The sequence below is a fragment of the Callorhinus ursinus genome, unplaced genomic scaffold, assembly GCF_003265705.2.
Source record: "Callorhinus ursinus isolate GAN/ISIS: 27379988/994484 unplaced genomic scaffold, GSC_fseal_2.0 scaffold20, whole genome shotgun sequence".
In the NCBI taxonomy this organism is placed as follows: domain Eukaryota; kingdom Metazoa; phylum Chordata; class Mammalia; order Carnivora; family Otariidae; genus Callorhinus; species Callorhinus ursinus.
The window spans coordinates 17,328,365-17,341,662 of record NW_027397082.1 but is presented as its reverse complement, the minus strand read 5'-3'; the positions used below and the strand labels follow the sequence as shown (position 1 = coordinate 17,341,662).

Genomic DNA, 13,298 nt, shown 5'->3' with positions numbered 1-13,298 from the left:
ACACACACACACACACACACACACACACACACACACACACACACACAGTTTCCGTGTCTACCTACTGCTGGATATTTCTTTAGAAAGCTTTACACCACTTAGCAAATGGGAATGGTCGGGGCGCTGTCCTCGGTCCTGATCTAGAGTTCTTTCCATCTCAGAAATGATGTGTCTCCCATCTCATGTCCTAGTTATGACTCTCTAGGCAATTAAGTGTTTTGGTGTGTGTGTGTGTGTGTGTGTGTGTGTGTGTGTTTTCTTCTGCAACACCACCACATCAGTCTTGGCTACCTGCAATCAAAGGTCACCTCATGGACAGCATCAATTTTCACTGTCATGGATGGCTTAGCACTTAGCAAAAACCACTTAATCTGCTCAGCAGCAGTGAGGTCCCACTTGAAAATTCACATCTTTTTAACAGTTTTCCATCCTCAGTGCATGTTGTAAATCACAGAGATGGGTGATTCTATCTTTGTTATAGGCCACTTATTTTTTACATCTTTGCATGTCCTCTAAGCGCCTATGAAGGTATTGATTGGATCTTTCTTCCTTTTCTCTCCAAACAAAGGCCACTGCATCTTCAGTTTTACTATATAGGGCATTCTGGGCTTATGACCACAAAGGGTACAGAGGCAGGAGAAAAGAAAGGAATCTAAATAGTGTGGTTCAGTTTCAAGGTCCAATCAAAGCTCCATTGGGTAGGATGGTAAGAATTCAGAATTTTGCAATAATTCATTCTGGCCAAGATTGAAGTTTACATTTGATGAAATTAACAGGGTTTGGGAACATTAATCAAATAGAACCAAGAAAGAAGTAAAACCTCAAAAGTACTATTTTAGTGTACAGCTAAAGAATTATTATTGGTGTGCAGGTATTTATTGTCCATTATAAACTGCCCCATTTGCTAAAAGAAGAAAGCTTGCCTGGACCATTTGTTTTGGTTATTTGGAATTACAGTACTATTCAAGTAAATACTTCTCTTCTGCTTCAAAAGCTGTAACTTGAATTTTTCACTGTGTGGCCTAGCTCCTTCATGGCCTGAATGAATCACATTTAGTTAACTGAGATTTCATGTGTTCTTCTAGAAGCCTCAAAAGATGAGCTAGGTGGTCTTCTGAAGGACTAGCCCAGTATTTCTACAAAAAAGGCTAATTTGGGCACCTGGGTGGCTCAGTTGGTTAAGCGACTGCCTTCGGCTCAGGTCATGATCCCAGAGTCCTGGGATCGAGTCCCACATCAGGCTCCCAGCTCAGCGGGGAGCCTGCTTCTCCCTCTGACCCTCTCTCCTCTCATGCTGTTTCTCTCTCTCTCTCTCTCTCAAATAAATAAATAAATAAAATCTTTTTTAAAAATTTAAAAAAAAGCTAACTTATCTACAACTACAACTTCCATCTGAATTGGGCTTTGCCATGCCCTCTGTTTGCTTGGTATAGCCTGACATTCTAAGAGGTAGTGACAGTATTGTCTGACTTGTTTTGTTTGCTTTAAAAGGCTTTCAGTGTCAGACAATAGTGGGGCCATCCAGACACAGTCTGCAGGAAACAAACAAACAAAAACCCTACAGAAACTGCGGCATCTGCAGCTCTGCAGTGTGCCCCCGTCCATGTTAGCCTTCAGAGCCTCAGTGGACCTGCTGGTGGAATGCAAGACCAGATGAGACAACAGAGAGCTATTTCCTACCCCTTGGGACTTCAGGCTGAGGAGGGGTTCACATCCTTTCCTGCTGATCCTGAAGGCCTGAAGTCACAAGGGTATCCTCTGGCTGTTTTCTCTAACAGTTTTAGCAGTGTTGGCCAAGATGAGAAGCCTCCTTCTCCACAGTGAGATTCAGCCATTGTTTTCTTGCCCTCTCCCTGCTCCCCTTCCACTGCAGTAATGGGAGGCTGTTCTCTTTCTACTGCTTCAGAGATTAGTGATAGGCCCATTTTCCTTTGCAAGCTTGCCACCCTCTAAGAGGCAGAAGAAAGCCCCATTAAGGTCACATTTCCCCTGCCCAGAATGCTGACAGCCTATTCAAGGACAGAAAGCTTATTACATTTTTGAAAAGGTAAAGAATGATTCAAGGTGACATAGTAAGTACACAATGATACATGAGAGAGTCCAAATCAGGCGACAGGAAAAATTATGAAGAGCTAGGGCCATTGTCTTCAAAAGCCAAATGTAGCCACCCTCTATAGCTGAACACTTTTCCATTTCTGATCCAGGGTGAATCTGGTTCCTGCGTAGCTGCTTTACCACCATTAGAGGCCCTGTTCTACCAAAGACGCCTAAGGGTATTTTTGGCAGGATCCTGGAGGGCTTGGCCCTGTACTATGGTCAGTCTTGGAAAACCAAAGCTTTCCTTGAAAGACCTTGCTGAACAATCAAGCTCACCATTAGTTAATGCTCCCCAGGGAGAGGAGCCAAGTCTGCCCTCTTCCCTCCAGTATGAGATTGGAATAAATGGAATGAAAGAGCAAAAAGGGGCTGGCCCCTTGGAGATTGGGGGGTGAAAGTAGCCGCATATAAATCTATGGCTTGATAGATTTATCTCTGAAACTAGAATTCAAGAAGAAACCACATCCGGTCCTTTTTTCTTTTTATCTCTTCCATGTGTTCTTAGTTTTGTTTTTGCCCCTCCCTGTCTCATTGTATTACTGTCACCAAGGCCACCTTGATAACTCCTCTACAGAAATAAACTTGTAGTTCCTAGACCCATTGATCCACCAAGATCACTTGGGGGCTTAACAAAAAAAAAATTCTCAGGCCTACTCCCAGCGATTTGAACTCAGTAGTTCCAGGAGCAGCCCAGGAATATGCATTTTCAGTAAAAGTGCTGCATCCTATTGTTCTCGGGCTGATTTGGGGGTAACACTAACCTAAACCACATTTCACAATATAAACCAGCTCACATAATGCAAGATTTTAAAGTATGGTAGGGAAAAAGGAAGAAAGGAAGGAAGCAAGCAAGCAAAGACAGTAGGGAGAATAAGGCATATGGGTGGTCCACATATAAACATCCTCCCTACTCGCCCAGTAAATCTGGAGGAGCTCTTTCAGACTGTGCTGCGCTCACTACTTCTGCTCACCTGGCTGAGGGCTCCCAGAAGTGACGAAATCCATAGCACTGTCTGTGGTTCCTTTTCTCCACTGCAGATGTTTGGGTGGCCTGGTCTTTCTCTTATTCCTGGCCTGCATCCTTCCAGCCCTTGGGAAGATACTCAGCACTTATCTTAGCTACTACTCCAGGAGAGACCCCAGCTGGAACTGGGAGTGCCTCTGCCATTCCCTCAGGCTAAGCCAGCAGCAGCTGCGTGGTTGGGGGAGGGGGTAGACTGCAGCGCTCTGCTCAGATTTCCAGCTGGAGGCCATCTTTGGCAGGGCTTTTGAAGGGCAATGTGAGACAGTCTGGTGTGGGCTGAAGAGAGCGCAAACAAAGGGACTAGACGTAGAAGACCAATGGTCAGCAGTCAGCCCAGTTCCTTTTGAAAGGAGCAGAGTCATGCTTATTGTCTACTCTGATCCATAAAACAGACATGTGAACTGTGTAACATAAAAACTCAAGGAAATCTCTACTATCTAGAACTCAGCTCCCAACAACCTTTTATTCAGCAAACACAGCTCTGAAACAAAAATATTGTTTTAAAAAGGACCTTATTAACCTGCTGATGAGACAAAACGTCCATGTCCAAATCACATATTGGGAAGTTGACCCCTCTGATGCTCCTAACTTATTCATTCTTACTTTACATGATTCTAAAGCATTTTGTCTTTTGAATTTTAAGCATGCTGCAAGATAGAGAAGAGGGACCAATGGAATCAGGCATCATGGAGAACCAGTAGCATTAGTTCAACTTTCAGAACAAAGAAGACCAATAAGTAGCAAGCACTAATGCAAACACTGCTCTTTGGGGCCAGTTAGGGTAGAAATAAACAATCTGATACACCGGACGCCTGGGTGGCTCAGTTGTTAAGCGTCTGCTTTCAGCTCAGGTCATGATCCCAGGGTCCTGGGATGGAGCCCCGCATCGGGCTCCCTGCTCAGCGGGAAGCCTGCTTCTCCCTCTCCCACTCCCCCTGCTTGTGTTCCTGCTCTCGCTATCTCTCTCTGTCAAATAAATAAATAAAATCTTTAAAAAAAAAAAAACGATCTGATGTACCTCCGTTGACCTAAAAGATAAAGGACGTCATAGAATTATAGAAAAATAATTGATCATTATCATAACCTGTAGTTGCTAAGAAAGGTTGCATTATGTTTATGTCCTAATTAAGAATGGTACACCCCCCATGGGGCATCGGGCTGGCTCAGTCGGAGGAGCGTGCTGCTCTTGATCTCAGGGTCCTGAGTTGGAGCCCCACGTTGGATATAGAGATTACTTCAATAAATAAATATTTTTTAAAAATGGTACAAGCCCCTTTAGAAAGGTTTTTTAATTCAAAATCATTATTTTAAAAAAATCTGGTGCTTTAAGGAATATGCCTTCAACTATCTAATATTAACATTTTATTATACATTGCTTTCCTTAGTAATCCAAGGGGTTGTAGGGAGGGATCATGATTAATTTGTCCATATGATTAAAGAGGGCATAGAGTCACATGATATGACTCTGTAACAATCATTTATTGCACAATTTCTATGTGACAAGTGCTATTTTAATGCCTGTTATCTAATTTAACAGATAATGGACTCACAATAATGTGAGGTGCCTTAAATTGGAATCCTAACTTGAGGATCTTAGAACACCTCAGAAAAGAATAAATATTATAATTTTCCACAGGTAGAAATGGAAATTTTGAAGAAACTAAAATACAGAAAACTGACTGTGGTGTGTTGGATATTTGAGGCAGGGCAAGAAATGCAACCCAAAGATCCTGATGAAATCCTCCTCTTTTCCTCAGATTTCATTTCTCCTGTCCTTTGCATACTGAGAAATCTTCTTCCCCTTTTTCCCTTTCCCTTTACCCCAGTAATATTGCTTCTCTTACCCCAGTGCATCACTAGCAGACTTGCTTGTAGGTTAGTTTAACCTCAACTAACAACCATCAAGTTAAATGTTTGGTAGAAATCATTTTAAGCCCTTATGATCTCCTAACACACTTTGGAATATTTCCATCACTGTGCATGTAATATGTATTTTCCCCACTGCTTGTCATTCCTTGCTGTGTACCCATCAGTTGATTGAGTCTCTCCTTTGCGGCATTCCCGTCCATATTTATAGAACAGGTAGGAGGTATGAATTTTCATTCTTTCTGCAGATTCTCTTGATTTAGAATTTTGCACATCCCCCACCCCTGATGTTATCAGCCCTGCTTTCCACCATCACTTCATCATCCCCACACGGGAAGTTACAAGGGCACCTCACTACTTACTTCTTGAGGTTTCTGATGTTTATCTGCATCACTGTTTCACAAAAGTTACTCTCAATTGCTGTGTTCTTCATGTCGACAGACTTGCAACTGTATTATTTGGGTTATTTGCTCACATCTTTTCAGGTCAGAGGAAAAGAAGTGCTCGTGTAGCACTGTTCATTCATTTAATGATTACTCACGGAACATCTACAGTGTGCATTGTGCTAGGCTCTGGGCTTCCAGGGGTTAGCCAAACAGAATCAGCCCCCGTTTTCCATGTAGATTACATTCTAGAGTAGGAGTTCTCTGACAAGAGTGACTTGTCTTCCAGGGGACACTCAGCAATGTCTGGGGACATTGTTGGTTATCACCACTGGGAGGGAGGGTGCATGCTACTAGTGGGTAGAGGTCAGGGATGCTGCTAAATGTCCTATAATTCACAGGACAACCCCCCACTGCAAAGAATTATCCAGCCCCAAATGTCCACAGTGCCTAGGTGGAAAATCCATGAGATAGAGGAAGGTGACAGAAAATAAACTAGTAAAGTAATAAAAGAATGAGAAAATTTCAGATAATGATTAAGAGCTAAGAGCAGAGTGGCCACTTTCAAGTGTGTGCTTTCTTCTAATTTGTCCTCCCACTGGAGATGCCCTTTTCTCATTTGCACAAAGCCCCTTCATGGGCCACCGTCCTGGCTTGAGGTACACTAGCATGCTAGATCCGTGTGGAAAGGGTACTTAAATTGGACACAAAGGAAGACTGAGTACAGGGCATTTGAACTGAATCTTCGATGACTCAAAGTCGGTCACAGAAGACCCACTACAGAACATTCCAGAGGAAATAGCTAGCCTAAAGGGCCTGGGGCAGCAATGAATTTAGGTAGTTTAAGGAGCAAAAGAGAAAGCCAGAGTAGCTGAAACATTTCGAGCAAGAGGAATAGTATAGGCCACGCTGAGGAGTTTGGACTTGATTGTAAAGCTGTTAGAGGGTTTCAAGCAGGTGAGCAACTGGATCTGCTGTGTTTTTTTTTTTAAAGACCCTCTGGGGGCACCTGGGTGGCTCATTCGGTTAAGTGTCGGCTCTAGGTTTCGGCTCAGGTCGTGATCTCATGGGTCATGGAATCAAGCCCGGAGTCGGGCTCTGCGCTCAGTGGGGAGCCTGCTTGAAGATTCTTTCCCTCTGTCCCTCCACGTGAACACTACCCACCCCCACCCCCCCACACCGAGTGTGCATATACACGCTCTCTCTCTCTCAAATAAATAAATTTTTTTAAAGATTTTATTTATTTATTTGACAGAGAGAGACACAGTGAGAGAGGGAACACAAGTAGGGGGAGTGGGAGAGGGAGAAGCAGGCTTCCCGCCAAGCAAGGAGCCCGATGCAGGGCTCGATCCCAGGACCCTGGGATCATGACCTGAGCCGAAGGCAGATGCTTAACAACTGAGCCACCCAGGCGCCCCATCAAATAAATAAATTTTTTAAAAAAAGTTTAAAAGACCCTCTGGCTACTCAAGAATCAAAAATTTAAAACTATTTTTTGGGCACCTGGGTGGTGCAGTTGGTTAAGCCCCAGACTCTTAGTTTCTGCTCAGGCGGTGATCTCAGTCAGGGTCGTGTGATCGAGCCCTGCTTTGAGCTCTGCAAGGAGTCTGCTTTGAGTTTCTCTCTCCCTCTCCCCTCCCCCTCCTGCTTGTGCTCTCTCTCTCTCTCTTTCTCTCAAATAAATAAATCTTAAGAAAAAATTTTGAGCTATTTTCTTCTGTGTCTGGGTTTGCACCTGAAAGAATTTGGAACAAAACTATTATATGGACCTGGTTTCTTTTTTCTTTTTATTTTGTAAAAAGATTTGATTTATTTGGGGGGGAGAGAGAGAGAGCAAGCTCAAGTGGGGGGAGGGGCAAAGGGAGAGAAGCCCAAGCGGACTCTACAGTGAGTGTGGAGCCCAGCACAGGGCTCGATCTCACGACACCGAGATCATGACCTGAGCCGAAATCAAGAGCCGGCTGCCCGACTGAGCCACCCAGGTGCCCCCTAGTTTCTTTCTTAAAAATATAATATCAGTCTGCCATTTGGATTTAAATAATTCCATGGAGTATTTCTGCTTCCTCCTTATCCGTTACATAAGATGCTTTCAGTAAGGTGACTGAGTAGCAGACTTTGAGGAAACCATCAAGACAAATGGAGGCAGAGAAGACTTGCTGTCCTCTCTGTGCTTTTCACAGTTGGAATTTTCTGAGTCTAAGCTCCTAACCTGAGGCTTTGGGTTTTGGCAAGGACATGTAACAACTGAATTATTCAGCAGGAATGCAACAAGCAAGGAAGGGATGAGAAGTAGGTTTGTTTTTGGGGTTTTTTTTTAAGTTTTTACTTAAATACCAGTCAGTTAATATACAGTGTGGTATCAGTTTCAGGTATAAGTTTAACAAGAGAGAGAGAAAATATCTCCCTCGTGTGCATTCGAGAACCATGTGCTGCACAGTAGAAGTTCCCAACCCTTACCATGCATCCAAATCTCCTGGGGACCTTATGAAACAATGCAGATTCTGGGACCCCACCCCAGAACAAATGAATCAGAATCTGGGCTGGGGGACAGGCCTGGATTTTTAATGTGTAGTCAGGGTTGAGAATCCTTGCTTTGTGGAAATCTCACTGAATTTCACCTGGTTCAAATATGTTGGATATGTTACTTTTCAGGATAGCGTTGGGCAGCTGGAGAATGATCTGAGGAACACCAAGAGTGAGATGGCGCGCCACCTTCGGGAATACCAGGACTTGCTCAATGTCAAAATGGCTCTTGATATTGAGATAGCAGCTTACAGGTATTTCAAAGGGCATGCTCACCCTCACCCAGCAGATCCAGGCACCTGGGGCATAGCTACCCAAATAAGTGGATAAGTGGTTTTATCGTCTCTCTGATTGCTGATGCATGAGAAGGGCTGAGGAAAGTCATCCCCGACCCCTTCCAGGAGAGCTGACTCCTCTGTCCCTCAGCTTCTTTATATCCCAACTCCACTTTACAAGTCCTGGGGTAGTCTACCTACCTCTGCTAGGATTGAAGGAGATAACCTGAGTATGCAGAGGTTGACCTAAAACCCATCAGACTCTAACTTTTAAAAATAGGGCTTATACAACATAGAATGTCCTAATAGGTGAGGTATCCCTCTGAATTTCTACTCAATGTTCAAGTGAATATTTACCTTAAAAAAAGATAATAACAGTAGCTACTATTTTTTGAATGGCTACTATGTGCCAGGCACTATATTAGATACTGTATTTAAATTATCTAGGTATCTGGTCATATTATTTCCATTTTGCAGACGAGGTGACTTGAATCACAGACTGACTGTGTGACTTGTTCTGAGTCACAGTGCTGGTAAAGGGAAGAGCTCAGCTTCAATCCAGATCTGAGAATTTTTTTTTCTTTTACACTATGTATACTTCTTCAAAACAAAACTCCAAGAGTATTTGATAGTGTCTTGAGTGTCTGATTTTAAAGAAAAGATGATAAAAATTATTAGAGATAAGAGAAACAAGGCATTGGGGCCACTCTTATGATGCTGATTAGGCTTGGCTGAGAAAAAGTCTGGTATCTGGAACAGTTGCACTCGCTGGTTTTTGAAGTTGCTGGTTCCATTCTCTTTGTACTCTACGTTGATAAAGTACAAATCTCAAGCTCAGGCTGAATGAGGTAGCTCCTTCCTCCTATGTGGACTTCTCACCTCCTTATCCCTGTTGCACTTAAGGTTTTAATTAGTAAGATTACTTCTCCCTAGAGCTTTGTAGATTCTTAAGTGCTAAAAATGGGTGTGGATAAGGCCAAGGGGAACTGTACAAAAATTCCTTTTTGAACATATTTGTGAATAGGATAGTTTTCCCTTTGACAGTGCTTTCAACACAGCTGATGTGAGTGTGTGTGAGCATGCATGTACGTGCATGTGTGTATGCATGTGCTAGATAAACTCCAAGTCTTTGAACCTTGGAAGTCCATATTTTTTGGTCTCAACCTCATGGAGAAACTGCAGAGTCTTATGGTATCTTTCTAAAATGAATAGGAACTGGAGGGTTGAGTTCTTTTTTTTAAAAAAAAGTTACCAGTTGACTTCCTAAGACGTTTTCTCTGTTGGATTTACAGGAAACTACTGGAAGGCGAGGAGACACGTTTTAGCACCAGTGGATTAAGCATTTCAGGGCTGAATCCACCCCCCAATACAGCTTATCTGCTCCCACCTAGAGTCCTCAGTTCTACAACCTCCAAAGTCTCATCCCCTGGGCTGTCTCTTAAGAAAGAGGAGGAGGGAGAGGAGGCTTCTAAGGCGGCCTCAAAGAAGACCTCCCAGATAGGGGAAAGTTTTGAAGAAATACTGGAGGAGACAGTAATATCTACTAAGAAAACCGAGAAATCAATTATAGAAGAAAGCACCACTTCAAGCCAAAAAATATAATTCTGTTTCTTAAAAAAAAAAAAAAATTAATGCTTAAGAGGGAATAATATGCATTTGACTTGTTAAAGAGCCTATTCCTGAACCAAAACACCTGTCACCACTATAAAATGTCTTCAAGGCTTCAGTCTCCTATTTAGCATTGAATACTTCACTTTCTCTAATAAGAAAACCACTCCTTAGGTTGGAGCAAAGTGCAGTCCTAGAGCAAATCACAGAGGAGTTATCTAAGAACTCAGCTTTCTCAGCTAAAGCTCAGGCTTCACAGCGTTAGATGATTCAGGTACAGAGGAAGTACAAACTAAGGTGCTAAATCTGGGATCATCGTCATTTGCTGTGAATTGAAATTAAAACTTATATTCGCTCACTATACCCAGACATCCATCCAGCTATATAGTCTCATTCTAGGTCCCGAACACATAAGATCACTGCCAAAGATAAACCCATGGTTCGCATCCGGCACCACTCCGACAAAACTGCTTCACAAGTGATAGGTGTTTGTTTAACACCATTTCCTCCCACCCCTCGCAATTCCATCTATCCTTTTTCTTCCATTCAGGAAAAAAAAAAAAGGCTAGTGTAGTATTCTTCCCCCTTAAACACAGGTTCTTCTCCAAAGAACTTACCCCCTTTAGCTCTCTTTGTTCAATGGGTAAAATTAGATGCATGTTGACCATTTCTGTGATTCGTGTGATGACTTCTCCCTGCCCATTCCATGTCCTTCCAATTCTGTAAGTAAAGAAAAATGGCAGTGATGAGTTTTAAGGGTTGTCCCCAACAAATAATGAAAAGAGTCCCTAGATTTTAGGCTTTCAGCTTATTCAAATCCATTTAATTGGGGGGGGGGAGTATTAAGAATGTAGTTTGTTCACTTTAACTTTAGAAACATGGTCATAGTGCCCCAAGCTGTGATTAAGCTGACCTTAGATTTAGTAGTAGAAGCTAGAAGAGGGGTGAGTATTTGTGTGAATGGAAAAAGCCAAGGTCTCATTGATCTGTGTGAGTTCATTTGTGGTGATCTAGAATTAGCTGTTTCATGCCCTTACCCTTAGAACCCACAGAGCCCCTTTCCCACTGTCTCGGTCCTAAAGAGGCCTTGCTTTCACTCTCCTCTGCCTTTTAAGAGTGCTAGGTATAATTATGTTATCACCAGGACACAAGGCTACTGCCCAAAAGTAAAAGGAATCGCGTCTGGGTCAATCAACACCACCAGCAAACGTAAAAAATCTTTCTCGTTTCTAAAAGAGCCCTGCCCCACGGTTTTCCCATTGCTGCATGCTTGGTGGGAGGCAGTGCCGCTCAGCCTGGAGAAGGGCACCCGTGCTCCTACTCATGTGCTAGGAGGTACACTCTGGAGAGTCCGCTTTTTCATCTGCCCAACTGTGTAGCAGCCACATCGCCCTGTCTTCCACATGTGCCAGGTTTGATGTAGGGCTAATTCTCTCCTGCAGTCCCTTCCCGCAGACCTCAAGAGTTGCCGTGTCTCTGTCACACACCTCCATTGAAAGTGCTGTTGTGACAGGTCGTGATGCTTTTACTGGACTTTCTTATCCTAGGTCCTGCTTCAGTGGTTCGAGGAACTGGAAAGATACTTTCTCTTCTTCCTTTCCCTCACTCCATCCCTGTCTTTACTCCCCACATTTACTGTAACACATTAGTAAGATAAGAATTAAAATTCACACGAATCCCACCAACATAACTTGTGTTCTGTGTTTTTTGCTGCTACAGTTGAGAAAAGTGCTGTTTTGGGGGCACCTGGTTGGTTTAGTTGGTAAAGCATGTGACTCAATCTCAGGGTTGTGAGTTCAAGCCCTATGTTGGGCCTAAAGCTTACTTAAAAAACAAAGAGGGGCGCCTGGGTGGCTCTGTCAGTTAAGCGTCTGCCTTTGACTCAGGTCATGATCTCAGGGTCCTGAGATGGAGCCCCATGATGGGCTCCCTGCTCCGCGGGGAGTCTGCTTCTCCCTCTCCCTCTGCCCCTCCCCCTGTTCATGTTCTCTCTCTCAAATAAATAAAATCTTTAAAAGAGAGAAGCACTGTTTTGGTTTAGTGAGACGGCTGTACCCCAAATAATTTAGGAGTTGTATATTCTCTGCTCCTTGCATCCGCATTTAGAGTTTTGTTTTTGTCCCCTTGCCAAGGCTTTGGAGGTATATAGTCTGCATGTGTTTACACTGTCTGAAACACATAATGCATTAAGTGGACGGTTTATGGCAGGGAGTAGAGAAATCAAATCAAACAAATGATGCAAGACAACATTCTGTGCCTGGATAATGACTGAACTAGCTTAACTTGAATATTTCTGAGAATGAAGTGGCAGAACGCATATGATAAAAGGCAGTTCAAAACAGTAAGAATCTTTTCTCTGTTTTTGAAGATGGGGTTATACTTCTGCAGAACCCATATGTTTAAGTAGAACATAGGCAGCAGTAATAGAATTTTCCTCTACTGTAATGATTCTTAACCTTTTATGGATTACAGACCCCTTGGAGAAAACTATGGACACTTTTCCCAGAAAAATACACACACAAAACTTTGTACATGCCAAGGGGCTTGGCGTCCCGTGTTGAACCATCTGCCTCTGGTGCCCAGAAGTCCATGGACTCCAAGTTGGGATTCCCTAATGCCATGTCAGTTTCCAGGATGGAGACTAAATGAGGGGAATACACTGATGCTGGTATGAAGCTGGAGCTTGCTGAATCCTGAACGAGATTGTCGTTCTCAGTGCATCTGGTTAACAGCACTCACATGACACGCAAAGATACATTCGTCGTACTGCTTGGGAAAGAGATGTTAGTCCTGCATCAACAATGAGAGTTTTATAACAATTAAACATCTTTTAGGACCTATTAAGGAACAATAATAATCTCATCAATACAGAGGTTTGCAATACAGTTACTGGTTGCCACTTCCAAGCATACCATTTTGTTAATGGATCCTTCTGGATGCAAAACCGCCATCCTTTTATTACATTTATATAATTCCTAGCTCTAATTTGTATCACCTATTTTCACTGAGTTGCCACTAATTTCTGTGAGCTCATTTATAAAGAATTAAAAGCATCTATGGAGTTGATACTTATTAAATCCGGACAATTACAGTAACAAGGAAACATAGTGTTCAGAATCTTAAGGCATGTAGTGTTCAGAATCATAAGGAGGAGAAGGGAAGGGGAAGCAAGAAACAGCAACTGTTAATGACAGAACAGGACAACACAGTGAGTCTGAGACTGCGGGGACGCCTGTCCACAAAGCACATTAGTGATAACTGATACCGCTTCTGGATTCATTAGACAATGAGATCCCCTGCATCCTGAGACTCATAACAGCTTTCATTTATTCAGTACCTGCCTACCATGTGTGAGACACTGTAGTAGGTAGAAAACAGAATTATCTCATTTAAACCTCACAACCACTCTTTAGGTAGCATTTAGGAATGACAAGGTTAAAACCCTTTTCTAATGTCACAGAATAACAGAGCCGGGATTTGAACCTTGGTCTTCGGACTGCAGTGCTTGCTTCTCTTTCCTAT

At 42.9% G+C, this 13,298-nt stretch overlaps 1 protein-coding gene across 1 annotated transcript in view; it reads left to right on the top strand.

Annotated features, from left to right (window-relative positions):
- Positions 1–11,454, top strand: part of INA (internexin neuronal intermediate filament protein alpha) — a 13,203-nt gene extending 1,749 nt beyond the window's left edge. The window contains exons 2-3 of the mRNA XM_025880733.2: positions 8,023–8,147; positions 9,461–11,454. Coding sequence (XP_025736518.1) covers positions 8,023–8,147; positions 9,461–9,770 — 435 coding nt within the window. The 3' untranslated portion in view covers positions 9,771–11,454. The remainder of the gene's footprint in view (positions 1–8,022; positions 8,148–9,460) is intronic.
- Positions 11,455–13,298: the final 1,844 nt, after the last annotated feature.